The following is a 21,643-nucleotide window of genomic DNA, read 5'->3' as shown; positions in this document are numbered from 1 at the left end:
CTCTACTAAAAAATACAAAAAACTAGCCAGGCGACGAGGCGGGCGCCTGTAGTCCCAGCTACTCGGGAGGCTGAGGCAGAAGAATGGCGTAAACCCGGGAGGCGGAGCTTGCAGTGAGCCGAGATCGCACCACTGCACTCCAGCCTGGGCGACAGAGCTAGACTCCGTCTCAAAAAAATAAAAATAAATAAAATAAATAAAAATTGATTACATATGTTAAAAGGAAAACCTTAGACAAATTAACAGTTTAATTGAGCAAAGGACAGTTCACAAATTGGGCAGCCTCTCGAGCCACAGTAGGCTTAGAGAGACTCCAGTGGAGCCACATGTTGGAAGAAGATTTACGGACAGAAAAAGGAAAGTGATACACAGAAGGCAGAAATGAGGTGCAGAAACAGCCGGAGTGGTTACAGCTTGGCATTTGCCTAATTTGAACAGTTGGCCCCCTTTGGCCAAAACTTGGTGACTGGCACAAGACTATGTTACAGGCTGTTTACACCTCAATTTAGGCTGTAGTTCACTATGTACAGAGAAACCTTTGGGCTGAACCTAAAATATGTAAGTAGGCAGCTTTAGGCGAAACTTAATATAAAATGTAAAAGGAAGCAAATGGAAATGGATCCCAAAAATTCAGATGCAAGGTAAAAAGGAAAAAAGAAAAGTTCTTAAAACATGGGAAGGGAAAGGGCTGATGACATATATTTCCCATATTTCTGTTTTAAAAGACAGGGTCTCACTGTCACCCAGGCCGTAGTGGCAAGAAAATAGCTCACTGCAGCCTCAAATTCTTAGGCTCAAGTGATCCTCCCACCTCAGCTTCCAGAGTAGCTGTACTATAGGCACACACCATTATGCCCAGCTAATTTTTCTTTTTAATTTTTTGTAGAGATGGGTCTTGCTGTGTTGTCCAGTTTTTGGACTCCTGGCCTCAAACGATCCTCCCACCTCAGCCTCCCAAAGTGTTAGAATTACAGGCATGAACCACCACGGCCAGTTTTGCTTATTTTTTAGGATGAGCATGTGTTCATACATTACTTGGTTATTATAAATAAGGAATATCCAAGAGAGTTAATGAATGTTCAGTGATTCTGTTGGATAAGTAACAACATTTTGTTCTTTGCTTACGAACTTCAACAATTAGAACACTGATGCTTTGGTACTAGTATACTTGGTAACTAGTGGTCCAGCATCAGCATTGGCAGAAGGAATCAATTCTTCTGCCTTGAGAAACTAAATGAGACTAAGCTTCCTTTCAACTGAAAATTTCTTGTTCTTCAAAGTTTACATAGTAAATATATAGATTGATATAACTAAATACATGGGTTAGGTACTCTTGTTTGCCCGCAAGGAATATTCATTTATATGAATAATTAAATTGAATAAATGAATGTTCTTTATATGAGATCTTTGTTTAGGTTTTATTGTTCCATATGCTACTTGTTGGTGCTTTTGACACTGTGTAACTTACGGATTTGTGTATTATTTATAGTCACTTTTTTTTCTTTAATTCTAAAAGTAATAGCTAGCTGCTCTTTGAAAATCACCCAAAGTTACCACCAATTGGAGACAACCAACATTTTGGGAAATTTCTGCCATTTTTAAACATAGTTATGTGAGTGTTTTGATATTTTACAGTTTTTAAACTATACCTACCATCTTGTAGCCTGCCTTTTCTATTCCCCTATTCCCCTTCTTTTATAACATTTTCCATTATATTAAAAACTTAATGTTTTCAGTGGCAAACAGCTTATTATATTGAAGATTCTTAGAAGTGTAAAGATATGACCAGGCATGGTGGCTCATGCCTGTAATCCCAGCACTTTGGGAGGCCGAGGTGGGCGGATCACCTGAGGTCAAGAGATCGAGACCATCCTGGCCTACATGGTGAAACCCTGTCTCTACTAAAAATACAAAATTAGCTGGGCGTGGTGGCGCATGCCTGTAGTCCCAGCTACTCAGGAGGCTGAGGCAGGAGAATCGCTTGAACCCGGGAGGTGGAGGTTGCAGTGAGCTGAGATCATGCCACGACACTCCAGCCTAGCGACAGAGCGAGACTCCTTCTCAAAAAAAAAAGAAAGAAAAAAGAAACGTAAAGATATGTGTTTCTAAGAAAAGAGTTGAGGGCCAGGGACAGTGGCTCAAGCATGTTATCCCAGCACTTTGGGAGGCCGAAGCAGGCGGATCACCTGAGGTCAGGACTCCGAGACCAGCCTGGCCAACGTGGTGAAACCCAGTCTCTACTAAAAATACAAAAATTAGCTGGGCCTGCTGGCATACACCTGTAATCTCAGCTACCTGGGAGGCTGAGGCAGAAGAATCGCTTGAACATGGGAGGCGGAGGTTGCAGTGAGCTGAGATTGCACCACTGCACTCCAGCCTGGGTGGCAGAGCGAGACTCCATCTCAGAAAAAAAAAAAGAAGAGAGTTGATATTAAAGTGTATATGATGACATCTCTATACCAGAATAGTAAGGAATTTAACTGTGGACTTTTTCCCAATAGTAGAGATTTAAAATGTAGTGAACAGCCACATTTCTGGCATAAAGAAGAAGCTATCATATCCTTTCTCCTGGCTTAAAGCATCATTTTCATTACTTTTGTGAAGACTATAGAGTCTTGCATTGTTTTGATGCTATCTGCCTTTTTCAGTTTTTTTCAAGAATTAAGAAATATTTATGCCAGACGCAGTGGCTCACGGCTGTAATCCCAGCACTTTGGGAGGCCGAGGCAGGTGGATCTCCTGAGGGTCAGGAGTTCGAGACCAGCCTGACCAACGTGGTGAAACCCTGTCTCTACTAAAAATACAAAAATTAGCCAGCCGTGGTGACGTGTGCCTCTAATCCCTGCTACTCAGGAGGCTGAGGCAGGAAAATCACTTAAACCTGGGAGGTGGAGGTTGCAGTGTGCTGAGATCACGCCACTGCACTCCAGCCTGGGTGACAGAGGGAGACTCCATCTCAAAAAAAAAAAGAGAAAAGAAATATTTAGATTTGACTTTTACTTCCTCTTCTGTTTTTCACTAAAATATCAATACTCAACCATTTAAGTTTTGTCCTGGCATTAGACCAAAATACCTGAAGCGTGGAAATGAAATACACTCTGATAAATCAGTCAAGCAGCAAACCAGACAACCTTCAGTATAAATAGCTTTATTATGTTGGGTACCTACCATCTGCCTTTCAAAACATTCAAACTTTGGTAAACTTTCCTTTCAGGTATTTGACACCTAAATCTCTGTGTGGGTCAGCCTCACACTCTGAAGCTGTACAAGAAGTCAGGGAAAACTCCATATCTAAGGTATGTTGATACTGAAGATGTTCTGAGTTTTGCTAGTTTATTAATGCTATAGATTACTGATATCCATAGTTTTCTACCTTTTAACAAAAGCCACTATAGTTAATCAGACACCCTTTCTAAGTCCTCTTAGGTTCACCTAGAGAAAAGCACTTTTCTCTAAAGGAAACTACAATTTTAAAATAAACATACTATAAAAGCAAATCTACCTTAAAAGCAAAGTTTTCTCTAATGGGCTAGAGAGTAAATAATTTCGCCTTTGTAGTTAGTATGGTCTGTGTCATAGCTTCTCAGCTATGCTGGTGTAGTGTGAAAGCATCTACAGATAATATGTAAACACATTAGCTTGAATGCATTCCAGTAAAACTGTTTACAGAAACAGTCAGGAGGCTGGATTTGGTCCGTGAGCCATAGACTACTGATCCTTGACCTATGTAATCCAGACTCACAAAACTGAATAACTTATACCTGGCACCAGCTTCACTTAGAATATTACAAGATGGAGCCAGAATGCCGTGGCTCGCGCCTGTAATCCCAGCATTTTGGGAGACACAGGTAAGTGGATCACCTGAGGTCGGGAGTTCAAGACCAGCCTGACTAATATGGAGAAACCCCATCTCTACTAAAAATACAAAATTAGCCAGGCATGGTGGTGCGTGCCTGTAATCCCAGCTACTCAGGAGGCTGAGGCAGGAGAATTGCTGGAACCCAGGAAGTGGAGGTTGCAGTGAGCCGAGATCATGCCATTGCACTCCAGCCTGGGCAACAAGAGCGAAACTCCATTTCAAAAAAAAAAGAATATTACAAGATGGGAGGCCAAGCACAGTGGCTCATGCCTGTAATCCCAGCACTTTGGGAGGCTGAGGTGGGTGGAAAGTTGGGAGTTCGAGACCAGCCTGGCCCATGTGGTAAAATCCCATCTCTACTAAAGATACAAAAAAAAAAAAAAAAAAATTAGCCAGGTATGGCACATACCTGTAGTCCCTGCTACTCAAGAGGCTGAGGTAGGAGTATTGCTTGAACCCGGGAGGCGGAGGCTGCAGTGAGCCGAGATCATGCCATTGCACGCCAGCCTGGCTGACAGAGCGAGACTCCCCTCAGAAAAAAAAAAAAAAAAAGAAGAATATTACAAGATGAGGAAAAGTGTGCTAGTAAGGCAGCATCAGGCACGTGTGTTCAGCAGGAGTCCTCAGCAGCAGAGCTCCAAGGTGACAGCCTGGAAAAAGGCCACACAAGTGAGTGTATTAACTACTTGGAGGCCGCATGCCCCGTAAGTGTCAATTATTTCTTCTAACAATGGGTGTAGCTTCCAGGGTCTTGGTAAGAAACACACACAGTCAAGTTACTTATAGAAGTAACATAGAAGTCCCAAGCTTTGTCTTCCAAACACTAGGTGTTTTTTTTTTTTTTGCTTGTTTGTTTTGTTTTGTTTTGTTTTGTTTTTTTGAGAGAATCTCTTGCCCAGGCTGGAGTGCGGTGCATGCTCAGTGCATCTTCAGCTTCCCCGGCAGCTGGGACTACAGGCGCCCACCCCCACGCCCGGCTCATTTCTGTGTTTTCAGTAGAGACGGGGTTTCATCATGTTGGCCAGGCTGGTCTCAAAACTCCTGACCTCAGGTGAGCTGCCCGCCTCAGCCTCCCAAAGTGGTGGGATTACAGGCGTGAGCCACCGCACCCGGCCATGTTACAGATACCTTTAAATACCATTTATACATATCTCTACGTTGATATTAGACTGCAGTTACGCCTTGTGGCAAAACAGAGTGGGTGGTACTACCTCAGGGATGACACAGATAATTAGATATTATGAGTTACTAGACTGGCTGGTAGATCTTATTATTTAGTGGATTAATGCACATTATTACATCACATTTTTTTAAACCTTTTAATGATTGTGTTACAATATAAATTGTTCCTTTTGTAAAGCTACTATATATCTTAATTTTTTAGTTAAAAACATTATTCTCAGAAGTGGTCTGTAAGCTTCACCTGAATGCCAAAAGGAGGGTCCACAGTACAGAAAAGGGTTAAAAACCCCTGTGCTGGTGGACCTTTGTTTTTTGTGTGTGTTTTTTTTCTTTCTGAGACGGAGTCTCACTCTGTCGCCCAGGCTGGAGTGAGTGGCGCGATCTCGGCTCACTGCAAGCTCCGCCTCCCGGGTTCACGCCATTCTCCTGCCTCAGCCTCCCGAGTAGCTGGGACTACAGACGGCGCTACCACGCCCGGCTAGTGTTTTGTATTTTTAGTAGAGACGGGGTTTCACTGTGGTCTCGATCTCCTGACCTCGTGATCCGACCGCCTCGGCCTCCCAAAGTACTGGGATTACAGGCGTGAGCCACCGCGCCTGGCCCTGGCGGACCTTTGTAAGGTGAAAGGAGGTCAGGTCCTGATACCAGCTGTTGGCCATATTTGGAATCTAGTCTATGGGTTTTAATCTGTAGGTTTTCATGGGAGTGAAAAAGTAATAGCTTAATCGAAATTTGCCCATGAAATAAAAATTCTATGAAGAATAAATATACACCTACTTGGGAGACTGAGGCAGGAGAATCACTTGAACCTGGGAGGTGAAGGTTGCAGTGAGCTGAGATCGCGCCACTGCACTCCAGCCTGGACAACAGAGCAAGACTCTGGAAAAAAAAGAAAAGAAAGAAATATACCTTATTAGTAATAATACTGCATAGTGACAGTTCCGCTATAGTATCAGTGTAATTAGACTTACATCTTACGATTTGATATTTTCCCCTAGGTCACTCAGTCTTTTTCTGTTCTCTACAGGACACTGACAGTAGTGATATGAAAAGCCCAACAGGGCAAGACACAGAAATAGAAGATATGCCGACACTTTCTCCACAGATACCCCTTGGAACTGGAGAACAAGGTGCAGATTCTTCAGCAGAGCCGCCTATGCCATGGTTATGTGCCTGTGGCGCTGAATGGTACCACGAAGGAAACGTCAAAACAAGAGCAGGCAATCATGATAAAGAGTTCTGTGTCTTAAGTCACGAGGGACCTAAAACCAGCGTTCCCGACCCTGAAGAAACTGCAGTCACGCCTTGTGGCAGAACGGAGAGTGGGTGTGCTCCCACATCAGGGGTGACCCAGACAAATGGAAACAACACAGGTGAGGCAGAAAACGAAGAGCTGGGCCTACTGATCAGTAAGGATATTTCCAAAAGAAAAAACCAAGAATCTTCCTTTGAAGCAGTCAAGGATCCATGCTTTCCTGCAAAAAGAAGAAAAATGTCCCCCGAGTGTTCCCCAGATCAAGAGGAAACAGAAATAAACTTTACCCAGAAACTGATAGATTTGGAGCATCTGCTGTTTGAGAGACATAAACAAGAGGAACAGGACAGGTTATTGGCGTTACAACTTCAGAAGGAGGTGGATAAAGAGCAGATGGTGCCAAACCGGCAGAAAGGATCCCCAGATGGGTATCACCTCCGCGCTCCGCCCTCCCCTCCAGACAGAGTGCCAGATGGACAGAGGAAGAATCCCAGAGACAGGAACTCCAAAAGGCAAACTCATACAGAGCATCCAAAACCGCAGAGAGGCTCCAGGGACGAAAATAGGCACCTGTCTTTAAAGATGCAGTTGAAGCATTCAGTGAATGGAAGAAAGATGCCAAATTCTTCTAGAGATCAGTGTAATGTATCCAAAAGTACTCATTCCCTACAGCCTAGCATTTCACAGAAAAGTATTTTTCAGATGTTTCAGAGATGCACAAAGTAATGCCTGGTAAAGGGAGTGCTTTGTGATCTAGTAAAGCTGGACCGTGAAGCCCTTTTCTATCATGGAATCGTTATCCACGTGTTACTCATGCTGCTCTCTGGGCACGCTCGTTGTCCTTAATAAAGGTCTGTGTGGTGGTGAGGGCTGCATAGACACATGTGCTTCTGCACAGCTCAGCGGTAAGCGGGGGTCCCCTGTTGTTTCCTTAATAACAGATACGTATTAAGTTTTACAATTCCTATAGATAGCTTAAACTTTGGCCAACTCCAGGAAGTCTCCACGTGCCACTGTCTTTCCAAAAAATGCATGTTTTATGGCCTTTGCTCACCTTTTCGTCATGACTGGTGATCAAAGCAAGATTGTACTATTCTAAGTAATCAAGGAACCCATGCAGGGTTTAAAATGTATTTTCTTGCTATTGTCCCATGTTTTACAGAGTACACAAAAGGTATTTTCCTAAAGTAATCTAATTTCCATCTCCAGTTTAATTCAGTTTTCGGCATTGTAGCATTTCCTTTGGTGTTTGTTTTGTTTTGTTTGACGGAGTTTCAAAATTTGGATTCATATTCATATGTGGGAAATCCCAGATATTTCTTTTCTTTTTTCTTTTTTTTGAGATAGAGTCTTGCTCTGTTACCCAGGCTGGAGTGCAGTGGCGCGATCTCAACTTACTACAACCTCCGCCTCCCGGGTTCAAGTGATTCTCCTGTCTCAGCCTCCCGAGTAGCTGGGATCACAGGCAAGCGCCACCATGCCCAGCTATTTTTTTTTTTTTTTTTGTATTTTTAGTAGAGATGGGATTTCACCATGTTGGCCAGGCTGGTCTTGAACTCCTGACCTAGGTGATCCGCCTGCTTTGGCCTCCCAGAGTGCTGGGATTATAGGCATGAGCCACCATGCCTGGCCTGTTCCCTTTGGTTTAAAGTGGATTCGAATCAGTGTTAAATCAGAAAATCACGGTTTTCTAGGAAATTGGGAATTAGTTGCCAGAAAGGAAACTGGACTACGCAGAAGGAGTTAAGAGCTGGGATGAGGCTGGAAGGGGTGACCGACAGTCCGGATCATTGAAACTGATTGGGTGGTCAGAATCTGGTCCGGATGAGGATGAGGCTGGATGGGGTGACTGACAGTCCGGATCATTGAAACTGATTGGGTGGTCAGAATCTGGTCCGGATGAGGATGAGGCTGGATGGGGTGACTGACAGTCCGGATCATTGAAACTGATTGGGTGGTCAGAATCTGGTCCGGATGAGGATGAGGCTGGATGGGGTGACCGACAGTCCGGATCATTGAAACGGGTCCAGAATGACGCAGCAGGGGCCGTTTGGCAGAGCATCCTCTTCCCCTGTCCTTTGTGAAAGAACACAGGAAACATTTGGGTTTTATAGCTTTTCACCCCCTACTATCAGGCTTCAAAATCAAAATTAGTTACTAAATTGTGTGAATTTTTGGAAACCTGCATTTCTGTTCATCTGCTATTCCAGAGAAAAATGGGAATGTCTTACAGGAGAGTTACCTCACAGTATCTTATGTTGTGGAGCCTGAAACAACCATGTGTTTTCTTTTATGTTCATTTGTGTTGATACTGCTTTTATTTGAGTTTATGAACAGAAATAGAAAGTATGGTGCTTGGGTTTTGCCCTTTCTTAACTCGTGACAGTTAAATCAGAAGACACTGATTTCATTTTGTGAAATTTAGCTCAGAGATGATTGATCTTTTGTTTCATTAACATGAACAACTATTAGTAAAAAAACAGCTCTAACAGCGCTCCTGCTGATATCTAGTAATCTATTATTTTAATTGAAAATACGATAAAATGTCCTAGAGCCAATTCTAGCTTAAATTTGCCAATATTTTTGTATGTCATTAAGTTTTTTTTCCCCTAAGTTTGGTAATAGAAATGTTGTTAATCTTTGCATACTTGATGGCATCTATATCAATGTTGATTGGGTAATTATAAATTCTGTGCTAATTTAAAATTTCATTTGCCTCTTAAGGTGGTTGCCCTCTGAGTAATGATTGTAGTTAAATGAAGTGTAGTTTGCAACTCTTACTATCACATTGGTTGTTAAGTAAAAATAAATAAACCCAATTTGGCTAAGACAGACCAAGATCAATCTTCTCATCAAATCAATATTTCTCTAAGGGCAATTTCACTTTAAGTTTTAGGGTGGACATTCTTGGAATGCCTCAAATTAAAAGTTATCTATTTAAATCTTCCTGGAATAGTCTGACCAAAAAGGAGGGTGTGGTATATTTAGGTGTAAATATACCACATACATGGCATGATATATTTAGTATTTATATATTCAGCTAATTCTCTGTGAAGAAGTCTTCCTGACTAAAACCGGCTTCATGATAAACTAATTTCTCTGTTAGTATTTCTGCTGTGCCTACCATGCATGACTTTTTGTTAGAAACTAATAAATGCGTCAGTCACTAGCATGTACTGGTCCTTTTCCTGTCATTTTGTGGAAAGGACATCTTTTCCTGTCATTTTGTGGAAAGGACGTGCAAACGTTGGATTTCTCAGGGAGCGCCAAGGCTGTGCAGAGGCCGAGAATCTGAAAATAAAATATTAAAATAAAATGGATGATTATGTGTATTTTACCACAACTTAAAATATATAAAATCAGCTACATAAAATGAAAAGTTCTGCATAACAAAAACTACCATCAAGGGAAATTGGAAGCTGTGGCAAACTTGGGAAGAAATAGTTGCAATTCATCACAAAGAGCTAATTTCCTTTATGTAAAGTATCTGCCAGTTCATTAAGAAAAGACCAATAACTCGGCCAGGTGCGGTGGCTCACACCTGTAATCCCAGCATTTTGGGAGGCCGAGGTGGGGAGATCACCTGAGGTCAGGAGTTTGAAACCAGCCTGGCCAACATGGTGAAACCCTGTCTCTACTAAAAATACAAAATTAGCTGGGCCTGGTGGCGCATGCCTGTAATCCCAGCTACTCGGGAGGCTGAGGCACGAGAATTGCTTGAACCCGGGAGGCAGAGGTTGCAGTGAGCTGAGATTGTGCCACTGCACTCCAGCCTGGGCCACAGAGCGAGACTCCGTCTCAAAAAAAAAAAAAAAAAGTCCTCAATAGGAAAACTAGAAATGCTTATGTTCCCAAGAAACATCATTCACAAGAAAGTAACTATAACTGGTTTTTCAATATTAGGTGAAAAGATGCATAATATTACACTAATACTCTTGTTTGTTCATCCTTCAGATTAGCAAACATAAGGCAGTTTTTTGTTTTTTGTTTTTAATCTTGGCAAGAGTGCGAGGAACTAGGCATTCTTATACATTGCTTGGTATAAATAGATCATTGAAAATCCCTGTGGAGGTAAGTTTGACAATTCTAGGAATTTCGTAAGGCTGTCTTCACATGTATGCCGAATGACATGTACGAGAAATTTTTGGCTGGGCATGGTTGCTCATGCCTGTCTCAAAAAAAATAAAAATAAGCCGGGCATGGTGACATGTGCCTCAAAAAAAAAAAAAGGTTGAGGGGGGTGGGCACAGTGGCTCATGCCTTGTAATCCCAACAACTTTGGGAGGCTGAGGTGGGCAGATCAGCTGAGGTCAGGAGTTCAAGACCAGCCTGGCCAACGTGGAGAAATCCCATCTCTACTAAAAATAAAAAAATAAGGTGGGTGTGGTGGCGGGTGCCTGTGTCCCAGCTACTTGGGAGGCTGAGGCACGAAAATCACTTGAACCCAGGAGGTGGAGGTTGCAGTGAGCCAAGAGATATGCCACTGCACTCCGGCCTGGGCAACAGAGCAAGACCCCATCTCAAAAAAAAAAAAGTCTGTGTAGGAAGTCTGCGATGTTTTACATAACTCCACCCCCAAAGTCAGGGTCAATACCCAGGAAACACCTGAAGAAAGCAGTGAGTGGCTGGACGTGGCGGCTCACGCCTGTAACCCTACACTGCGAGGCTGAGGACGCGGCAGCTCGTGCCTGTAACCCTAACACTGCGAGGCTGAGGACGCGGCGGCTCACGTCTGTAACCCTAACACTGCGAGGCTGAGGCGGGCGGATCACCTGAGGTCGGGAGTTTGAGACCAGCCTGGCCAACATGGTGAAACCCCATCTCTACTGGAAAAAAAAAAAAAAAGCCAAGTGTGTTGCCAGGGCCTGTAGTCCCAGCTGCTGGGAAGGCTGAGGCCGGAGAATCACTTGAACCCAGGAGGCAGAAGTTGCAGTGAGCCAAGATAGCTCCACTGCACTCCAGGCTGGGCTACAGGGCAAGACTGCGTCTCAAAAAAAAAAGAAACTTTTTAAGTGTTTTAAGATATTGCAAGATAAAGGAAGGTTATAAATCTCAATCTGCACCACTGTAAATGGCCCTTTTGGCCTTTTAAGTTTTAAAATTATAATTCAGGAAAGCTTTTTCAGCATTAAGAGAAAATAGGGGCTGGGCATGGTGGCTCAGGACTGTAATCCCAGCACTTTGGGAGACAGGCAACAAGAGTGGAGCTCATATATATAAAATATATGAATTAAAACAGACTAGTAATATTTGGGCAGACGCACGTCAATGTGGATCTGAAAAAACTTAGCGTCATGACATCCCCAGGAAGTGGCCTGTTCCCACTGTGCAGTTCTGTTACATGTCTGACTCCTCTTAAGACTCTTTATTTATTTTAATTAAAAAAAAATTATTTTGGCCGGGTGGTGGCTCACACCTGTAATCCCAGCACTTTGGGAGGCCAAGGCGGGCATATCACCTGAGGTCAGGAGTTCGAGACCAGCCTGGGCAACATGGTGAAACCCCCATCTCTACAAAAGTAGAAAATTAACCAGTTGTGGTGCATGCCTGTGGTCCCAGCTGCTCAAGAGGCTGAGGTGGGAGGGTCACTTGAGTCCCAGAGGCCAAGGCTTCAGTGAACCAAGATTCCACCACTGCACTCCAGCCTAGGTCATAGAGTGAAACCCTGTCTCGAGAAAGATTTTATTTGTTTCAGGTTTTTTTTTTTCTTTTCTTTTCTTTTCTTTTTTCTTTTTTTGAGACAGTGTGTCGTTCTCTCTCTGGCCCCCCCCAACATTTGAAAAGCAAAAATGAGGCCGGGCGCGGTGGCTCAAGCCTGTAATCCCAGCACTTTGGGAGATGGGCGGATCACGAGGTCAGGAGATCGAGACCATCCTGGCTAACATGGTGAAACCCCGTCTCTACTAAAAATACAAAAAACTAGCCGGGCGAGGTGGCGGGCGCCTGTAGTCCCAGCTACTCGGGAGGCTGAGGCAGGAGAATGGCGTAAACCCGGGAGGCGGAGCTTGCAGTGAGCTGAGATCTGGCCACTGCACTCCAGCCTGGGAGACAGAGCGAGACTCCCTCTCAACAAAAAAAAAAAAAAAGAAAAGAAAAGAAAAGCAAAAATGTAGGGCCAGGCGCGGTGGCTCACGCCTGTAATCTCAGAACTTTGGGAGGCCAAGGCAGTTGGATCACCTGAGGTCAGGAGCTTGAGACCAGCCTGGCCAACATGGTGAAATCCCGTCTCTACCAAAAATTCAAAAAAATTAGCTGGGCGTGGTGGCGGGCGCCTGTAATCCCAGCTGCTCAGGAGGCTGAGTCAGGAGAATCACTTGAACCCAGGAGGTGGAGGTGGCAGTGTGCCCAGATTGCAACACTGTACTCCAGACTGGGCGACAGAGCAAGACGCTGTCAAAAAAAAAAAAGGGGGGGGTAAAAGAGGCCAGGTGCGGTAGCTTATGCCTGTAATCCCAGCACTTTGAGAGACTGCTGTGGGCAAATTGCTAGAGCTCAGGAGTTTGAGACCAGCCTGAGCAACATGGTGAAACCCCCTTCTCTACAAAAAACACCAAGTGTGGAGATGCCTGTGGTCCCAGCTACACGGGAGGCTGAGGTGGAGGATCACTTGAGCCTGGGAGGCGGAGATTATAGTGAGCTGAGATTCAAAGATTGTACCACTGCACACCAGCCTGGGTGACAGTGAGACCCTGCCTCAAAAAAAAAAAAAAAAGATAAACGGAAGGAAGGGAGGGAGGGAGCATAGGAGGGAAGGAGGGAGGGAGGGAGGGAAATAAGGAAGGAAAGAGAAGAAAAAAGGATGGAAGGAAGGAAGAAAAGGAAAAAAGGAAAGAAGAAAAAAAGGATAGAAGGAAGAAAAAGGAAGGAAAGAAGAAAAAAGGATGGAAGGAAGAAAAAAAGGAAAGAGAAAAGGAAGGAAAGAGAAAAGGACGGAAGGAAGGAGAAAAAAGGAAAGGAAAGAAAGGAAGAAAGGAAAATAGCATTGTGAGGAATTTTTGACTAATTTAGCTTTAGTGAACTATTTTAAAAATATTTGAAAAGTGAAACTTACGCTTTTCAGATTGGATGGCAGCACACGTAGAATCCTGTGAACAATGGGAGAAGCCAGATGAAAATATAAAGTTACCTACTTAAAAGCATTAGTGAGCTACTGAAACAGTGAGGGCCAAAGGGGCTAAGATTCTGGAGAGGGGAAACCTAACAGGCAAACTGATGTTTGCAGCCACTTTGTTCCCTGCTAGTATGAGCTACTTTGTAAGACAAGGCTGGGTGACGTGGCTCATGCCTTTAATCCCAGCACTTAGGGAGGCTGAGGCAGGAGGATCACTTGAGCCCGGGAGTTAAAGACCAACCTGAGCAACATAATGAGAATCCAACTCTACAAAAAATGTAAAACTTAGCCCGGTGTAGTGGTGCGCACCTGGAGTTCCAGCTACTTGGAAGGCTGAGGTGGGAGGATTGCTCAAGCCCAGGGTTTTGAAACCAGCTTGGGCAACATAGTGAGACCTTATCTCTACAGAAAGAAAAGGAAAAAAGACCAGCCGGGCATGGTGGCTTCAGCCTGTAGTTCCAGCCACTTGGGAGGCTGAAGCAGGAGGATCACCTGAGCCTGGGAGGTCAAAGCTGCACTTCAGCCTGGGCAACACAGTGAGAGTATCTTAAAAAAAAAAAAAAAAAAAAAAAAAGAAATTGAACTATAGGATCAGTTAACTTTTTTTTTTTTTGAGAGACAGAGTCTTACTCTGCTCCCCAGACTGGAGTGCAGTGGTGCGATCATAGCTCACTGCAACCTCCGATTCCTGGACTCTAGCAGTCCTTCTGCCTCAGCCTCCCAAGTGGAAGGGTCGCTGGGACTACAGGAACATCCCACAACACCCTGCTAATTCAAACAATTTGTTTTGGTAGAGATGGGGGGTCTCACTGTGTTGCCCAGGCTGGTCTTGAACTCCTGGCTGCAAGCAATCCTCCCACCTCAGCCTCCCAAAGCATTGGGATGACAGGTGTGAGCCACCATGCCTGGCAGGCCCAGTAACTTTGACATGAGTTTGAGAATCAAACCAGAGTCATGTCATGCAGGAAGGAAAAAATAAAATAATTTTCTTTTTAACTTGATCTCTACTTGTGTGACCTTGCGGGAGCTAGTTAGCTTTCATTACATCACTTTTAAATTTGTGATGAGGCTGGGTGCGGTGGCTCACACCTGTAATCCCAGAACACTGGGAGGCCGAGGCGGGTGGATCACCTGCGGTCAGGAGTTCGAGACCAGCCTGACCAACATGCTGAAACCCCGTCTCTACTAAAAATACAAATACTAGCTGGGCGTGGTGGTGCATACCTGTAATCCCAGCTACTCAGGACGCTAAGGCAGGAGAATCACTTGAACCCGGGAGGCAGAAGTTGCAGCAAGCAGAGATGGCACCACTGCACTCCAGCCTGGGCGACACAGCGAGAGTCTGTCTGAAAAAAAAAAGAAGAAAAAGATTGTAATGGACGTCATAATGTAACCACCAGAGTGGCTAAGTAATGTGTAAAGCAGCTGGCATGGCCCTGAGAAAAACAGTCCTTAGTAAGTGACAGTTCCTTCCTTCTGGCTCTTCTCCACCCCCACTGCTCTGCCAGTCCCACTTTTTTCTTGGAAGTCTCGCTTCTTGGAGTCATCCGTGACTTTGTGCCGCCTTCAGTCCCCAGATATGGCGTCCAATAAATTGCAGTGATGTGTCTTCTGATGAAGGCTCCACTTACCTCTTCCCTGCCAGATGTATCCTGGGTCACAAAAGACCTTGGCTCCAGAAGAAACTGATTCTCAGAAATACCTCTTGACTTACTCAAGTTCTCATACTAGCTCTGCATATGTGGTGTGGATAAAAGTTTGGAAAACAGACACCAAAAACTTGGAGGTATTAAAAAGGCAGGATCATGCAGGTGCAGAGTAATCCCACCTGTAATCACAACACTTTGGGAGGTCGAGCTGGGAGGATTGACGAAGCCCAGGAATTCCAGACCAGCTTGGGCAAAATGTTGAAACCCCATCTCTATTATATTTTTAAAATGTTATTCATTTTTTTAAAGACAGGATCCATTTGGAAGGACATACAAGAAAAATAAAAAGACTGGAGAGTTGAGTGTGTATTGTGGGAGAGTTGAGTGTGTATTTTGGGAGAGTTGAGTGTGTATTGTGGGAGAGTTGAGTCTGTATTGTGGGAGAGTTGAGTCTTTATTGTGGGAGAGTTGAGCGTGTATTGTGGGAGAGTTGAGTGTGTATTGTGGGAGAGTTGAGTGTGTATTGTGGGGGAGTTGAGTGTGTATTGTGGGAGAGTTGAGTGTGTATTGTGGGAGAGTTGAGTGTGTATTGTGGGAGAGTTGAGTGTGTATTGTGGGAGAGTTGAGTGTGTATTGTGGGAGAGTTGAGTGTGTATTGTGGGGGAGTTGAGTGTGTATTGTGGGAGAGTTGAGTGTGTATTGTGGGAGAGTTGAGTCTGTATTGTGGGAGAGTTGAGTCTATTGTGGGAGAGTTGAGTGTGTATTTTGGGAGAGTTGAGGGTGTATTTTGGGAGAGTTGAGTCTGTATTGTGGGAGAGTTGAGTCTGTATTGTGGGAGAATTGAGTCTATTGTGGGAGAGTTGAGTCTGTATTGTGGGGGAGTTGAGTGTGTATTTTGGGAGAGTTGAGTGTGTATTGTGGGAGAGTTGAGTCTGTATTGTGGGAGAGTTGAGTCTGTATTGTGGGAGAGTTGAGAGTGTATTGTGGGAGAGTTGAGTGTGTATTGTGGGGGAGTTGAGTGTGTATTGTGGGAGAGTTGAGTGTGTATTGTGGGAGAGTTGAGTGTGTATTGTGGGGGAGTTGAGTGTGTATTGTGGGGGAGTTGAGTGTGTATTGTGGGGGAGTTGAGTGTGTATTGTGGGAGAGTTGAGTGTGTATTGTGGGAGAGTTGAGTGTGTATTGTGGGAGAGTTGAGTGTGTATTGTGGGAGAGTTGAGTGTGTATTGTGGGAGAGTTGAGTGTGTATTGTGGGAGAGTTGAGTGTGTATTGTGGGAGAGTTGAGTGTGTATTGTGGGAGAGTTGAGTGTGTATTGTGGGAGAGTTGAGTGTGTATTGTGGGGGAGTTGAGTGTATTGTGGGAGAGTTGAGTGTGTATTGTGGGAGAGTTGAGTGTGTATTGTGGGAGAGTTGAGTCTGTATTGTGGGAGAGTTGAGTCTATTGTGGGAGAGTTGAGTGTGTATTGTGGGGGAGTTGAGTGTGTATTGTGGGGGAGTTGAGTCTGTATTGTGGGAGAGTTGAGTATTGTGGGAGAGTTGAGCGTGTATTGTGGGAGAGTTGAGTGTGTATTGTAGGGGAGTTGAGTGTGTATTGTGGGGGAGTTGAGTCTATTGTAGGAGAGTTGAGTCTATTGTGGGAGAGTTGAGCGTGTATTGTGGGGGAGTTGAGTCTGTATTGTGGGAGAGTTGAGTCTATTGTGGGAGAGTTGAGTGTGTATTGTGGGGGAGTTGAGTGTGTATTGTGGGAGAGTTGAGTGTGTATTGGGGAGTTGAGTGTGTATTGTGGGAGAGTTGAGTCTGTATTGTGGGAGAGTTGAGTATTGTGGGAGAGTTGAGCGTGTATTGTGGGAGAGTTGAGTGTGTATTGTAGGGGAGTTGAGTGTGTATTGTGGGGGAGTTGAGTCTATTGTAGGAGAGTTGAGTCTATTGTGGGAGAGTTGAGCGTGTATTGTGGGGGAGTTGAGTCTGTATTGTGGGAGAGTTGAGTCTATTGTGGGAGAGTTGAGTCTGTATTGTGGGAGAGTTGAGTCTATTGTGGGAGAGTTGAGTGTGTATTGTGGGGGAGTTGAGTCTTTATTGTGGGAGATTTGAGTGTGTATTGTGGGAGAGTTGAGTGTTTTTTTTGGGAGAGTTGAGTCTCTATTGTGGGAGAGGTGAGCCTGTATTGTATTTTTACCCATTTCTTCTTCCTGTGTAAAGATCATCATAAACAATCATAGCTTTAAATTTTCAGTGTGATTTTTTTCTAGAATATTTTGCCTGGTTTTGGCAGGATTTGTAACATGGACCCTGAGTTCAACGTGAGTTTGGGGCAACCTTGACTTTTGTGGTGTCAGGCTGCTACAATTAGGCTTCATCCCTACAGCTTGAATTCCGAAGTCTCTCTCTCAGGGAGAGATCATAAATTGAGTCTGCCTGTCCATACTTTCTTTTTTCTTTTGTTTTGTTTTCTTTTTCTTTTCTTTTTTTTTTTTTTTGAGACAGACTGTTGCTCTGTCTCCCAGGCTGGAGTGCAGTGGCGCCATCTCGGCTCACTGCAACCTCCACCTCTTAGGTTCAAGTAATTCTCCTGCCTCAACCTCCCAAGTAGCTGGGACTACAGGTGCCTGCCACCACCAGGCCCAGCTAATTTTTGTATTTTTAGTAGAGATGGGATTTAACCCTCTTCGCCAGGCTGGTCTTGAACACCTGACGTCAGGTGAGCCACCTGCCTCGGCCTCCCAAATTGCTGGGATTACAGGTGTGAGCCACCGCACCTGGCCCCTGTCCATACTTCTCATCATTGCTTTCCATGTCTTAAGGCTCATGAAATGTTCAGGTGTGTCTTTTTACATCAGGTCAGACTGACTCACCACGGACTTCTTGAGTTGCAGGATGAGGAGGAGAGCGCTGTTCATGCTGGTTATAACTGGGCATATTGATCAGGGTCTGGTGGAGAAAACAGAAACAACGATAAGGATTTCAGCAGAGGGTATTCAGTAGAGGGAATTGGTTACACAGGTTTTGGAGGAAAGGGGAACGCTGAGATCACCTAAGGGCGGTAAGTGGAGGAAGTGGCTCCCACTTCAAAGGTGGGAAACAAAAGGAAGGGTTTCCATGACTAGAAGGTAGGAGTTGAGGGCTGGGGTAAGTGGACCCTGCAGACCCTGAAGAAGTGTGCAGACCTCTGAGGAGGTACCTCCCAGCTGCTGCTGCTACCTCTGAAAGGTCCCAGTGAGTCTACTTCTAGAAGAGCTGGAAGAATTTGGAGGCTGGAGTCAACTGGCACTGCTGGGCAACATGGACAAGAGGAACAAAGAAGAAAGAAGCCTCCTTGGCTGGGCGCGGTGGCTCACGCCTGTAATCCCAACACGTTGGGAGGCCGAGGGGGGCAGATCGCTAGATCAGCAGTTCAAGACCAGCCTGGCCAACATGGTGAAACCCCATCTCTACTAAAAATACAATAAATTAGCCAGTGCAGTGGCACGCGCCTGTAGTCCCAGCTATTCAAGAGGCTGAGGCAGGAGAATCGCTTGAACCCGGGAGGTGGAGCTTGCAGTGAGCCGAGACCAGGCCACCGCACTCCAGTCTGGGTAACACAACAAGACTCTGTCTCAAAAAAAAAAAAAAAAAAAAAAAAAAGAAGCCGCCTTTGCCCTTCCTCCTTCCTGGGACCGCTTATTGATAGAACTTTACAGGAAGCCAACTGGCAAAGGAGTCTGGGCAAAAGGTTTTCATATCAGCAGAGTTTGGAATGGCAGGTTTGCTGCTCCAAGACAAGAGAGGGAAAGAAAACACACCAGAGATGTTTCCCTTTAATAGATTCTGGACTAAGGTGTCTTGAAATGTCTAAGGCAAAATCCTATAATGCTCCTATCTAGACAAGATGGATTAGTATGTGTGGAAAAATGATGCTTATTCACAAATTCCCAGGAGAGGTTAAGCCTCATTAAGGATCTATAGGAGAAAACTGGAGAACCTTTATTTTTATTTATTTTATTTTATGTTTTTGAGATGGAGTCTCGCTCTGTCACCCAGGCTGGAGTGCAACGGCGCCATCTCGGCTCACTGCAAGCTCCGCCTCCTGGGTTCCAGCGATTCTCCTGCCTCAGCCTCCTGAGTAGCTGGCATTCCAGGAGTCTGCCACCATGCCAAAGTAATTTTTGTATTTTTGGTAGAGATGGGGTTTCACCATGTTGACCAGGATGGTCTTGATTTATTGACCTCGTGATCTGCCTGTCTCGGCCTCCCAAAGTGCTGGGATTACAGGCGTGCGCCACTGCGCCCAGCAAATTACCTCCTTTTAATAGATCAGGCTGGGCACAGTGGCTCATGCCTGTAATCCCAGCACTTTGGGAGGCCGAGGTGGGTGGATCACCTAAGGTAAGGAGTTTAAGACCAACCTGGCCAACATGGTGAAACCCCATGTCTACTAAAAATACAAAAATTAGCCAGGCATGGTGGTGGGCACCTGTAGTCCAAGCTACTTGGGAGGCTGAGGCGGGAGAATCTCTTGAACCCAGGAGGTGGAGGTTGCAGTGAACCAACAATGCAGTCCAGCCTGGGCAACAGAGCAAGACTCTGTCTCAAAAAAAAGAAAAGGAAGGCATTGGAATAATTAAAAATAGACCATAATGAAGTAACTCTCCTGAGTAAACCTACATTACAACAAATCAAAGAGAGAAGTTGTGTAACAATTCTAGCAGGAGGCATTGACATGATACTCAATCAACTTGGTTTTAACATGCGAGAGAACCTTTCCACCCACAGAGAGCTCCAGGTGCTGGAATTGGTACAACACTCTTATCAGTTTATTGACTGGAAAACAGTGCTTAAAAATCTCAGAATCTCAAGAATCTCCCAGCACTTTGGGAGGCCAATGTGGTAGGACTGCTTGAGGCAAGGAGTTGGAGAAGAGTCTGGGCAACGTGGAAAAGAATCTTATAAACCAAAAGTGAATGGATTCCTTCTATTGGCAAATGCTTAGAAAACTTATTTTAAATCTTTTATTTGGGTAAAGCTAAAAATGACATGAATTTAACTAGTTTGATTTTAGAAGAATTTAACTTTTAAACGAATAGTACTTTTATTTGTTTTTTACTTGCCACACGTTGGGCGCAAACTAGTAGTACTTTTTAAAGCATGATCTTAAAAACAAATGTTCCTTTGGGGCTGGGAAGAATAGGTCACAGTCTGAGAACAGATGAAAGCTAATTATCTCAGACTTAGGTCTTTAGAGGAGGAAGTGGCAATTTTAATGTTACGTAATAGCAAAAGCCTTAAGTTTCTACGGCAACCAAAAGGGTTCTGAACTGACCACTCCTCTTTTCTTTGGCTTTAAAAAATCATTTGTGGCCAGGCCCGTGGCTCACGGCTGTAATCCCAGCACTTTGGGAAGCTGAGGCGGGCAGAACACCTGAGGTCAGGAGTTTGAGACCAGCCTGGCCAACATGGAGAAACCCTGTCTCTACTAAAAATACAAAATTAGCTGGGCATGGTGGCAACCATGCCTGTAATCCCAGCTACTCGGGAGGCTGAGGCAGGAGAATTGCTTGAACCCGGGAGGCAGAGTTTGCAGTGAGCCGAGATCGTACCACTGCACTCCAGCCTGGGTGACAGACCAAAACCTCCATTTTGAAAAAAAAAAAAAGAGAAGAAAGTGAAAACATTTATTATGACTGAGTTTGAGGTTAGGCTTTTTTTTTTCCCCAGTGTTCTGAGCCATTTGTAATTATTTGAGCTCTTTTCCTATTTTTCTATTGGTTTGTTGGTCATTTTCTTCTCAATTTCTAGATTTTTTTTTTTTCACAGGATGTTGCTGTTGCCAGGCTGGAGTGCAGTGGCGTGATCATAGCTCATTGCAACTTTGAACCCCTGGGCTCAAGTGATCCTTCTATGTCAGCCTCCCTATTAGCTAGGACTACACGTGTGAGCAACAATAACTGGCTGAATTTTTTTTTTTTTTGGTGGGGTGGGTGGTAGAGACAGGGTCTCACTATGTTGCCCAGACTATTCTCCAACTCCTTGCCTCAAGCAGTCCTAGCACACTGGCCTCCCAAAGTGCTGGAATTATGAGGGTGAGCCGCTGCACCCGGCCTTCGGTGGTCTGTATATTAGGAAGATTGACCCTTTCTATATAATGAGTTACAGAAACATTTCCAAATGCAAATCAGAGTTCCCACACCCTAGGAAAAGACAGATTGTTCTACAGCCAACAAGTAACTAGAACAGGTTATAAATCTATCAAATCAGTCAGGGACAACTTGGTTCATTGAATACACCTCAAAATCAACAGTCATTGACAGCCTCATATTTTGAAAGTCAGTGTGTGGATGGGCACAGTGGCTGTAATCCCAGCACTTTGGGAGGCCCAGGTGGGTGGATCTCCCAGGTCGGGAGTTCAAGACCAGCCTGACCAACATGGAGAAATCCCATCTCCACTAAAATACAAAACTAGCTGGCGTGGTGGCATGCACCTAAAATCCCAGCTACTTGGGGGGGCTGAGGCAGGAGAATCACTTGAACCTGGGAGGTGGAGGTTGCAGTGAGCCGAGATCACGCCATTGCACTCCAGCCTGGGCGACAAGAGTGAAACGCCATCTCAAAAAAA

At 44.6% G+C, this 21,643-nt stretch overlaps 1 protein-coding gene and 2 long non-coding RNA genes across 3 annotated transcripts in view; 1 reads left to right on the top strand and 2 right to left on the bottom strand.

Moving 5' to 3' along the window:
• The window catches only part of RNF168 (ring finger protein 168), a 32,365-nt gene extending 25,281 nt beyond the window's left edge, over positions 1–7,084 (top strand). The window contains exons 5-6 of the mRNA XM_017892230.1: positions 3,215–3,296; positions 6,069–7,084. Coding sequence (XP_017747719.1) covers positions 3,215–3,296; positions 6,069–7,022 — 1,036 coding nt within the window. The 3' untranslated portion in view covers positions 7,023–7,084. The remainder of the gene's footprint in view (positions 1–3,214; positions 3,297–6,068) is intronic.
• A 723-nt stretch (positions 7,085–7,807) lies between these two features.
• Positions 7,808–14,675, bottom strand: LOC108542274 (uncharacterized). The gene is made up of 3 exons (XR_001889213.1): positions 14,632–14,675; positions 13,348–13,381; positions 7,808–9,587 (listed from the first exon to the last, which is right to left on the bottom strand). It is a non-coding gene; the product is annotated as an uncharacterized LOC108542274 (long non-coding RNA).
• Positions 14,676–17,855: 3,180 nt separating this feature from the next.
• The window catches only part of LOC108542273 (uncharacterized), a 5,988-nt gene continuing 2,200 nt past the window's right edge, over positions 17,856–21,643 (bottom strand). The window contains exon 3 of the long non-coding RNA XR_001889212.1: positions 17,856–17,982. This is a non-coding gene — a long non-coding RNA (uncharacterized LOC108542273). The remainder of the gene's footprint in view (positions 17,983–21,643) is intronic.

The sequence above is a fragment of the Rhinopithecus bieti genome, unplaced genomic scaffold, assembly GCF_001698545.2.
Source record: "Rhinopithecus bieti isolate Rb0 unplaced genomic scaffold, ASM169854v2 scaffold_21777, whole genome shotgun sequence".
Classification (NCBI taxonomy): Eukaryota; Metazoa; Chordata; class Mammalia; order Primates; family Cercopithecidae; genus Rhinopithecus; species Rhinopithecus bieti.
The sequence above is the reverse complement of the archived record's forward strand: the minus strand, read 5'-3'. Positions and strand labels throughout refer to the sequence as shown.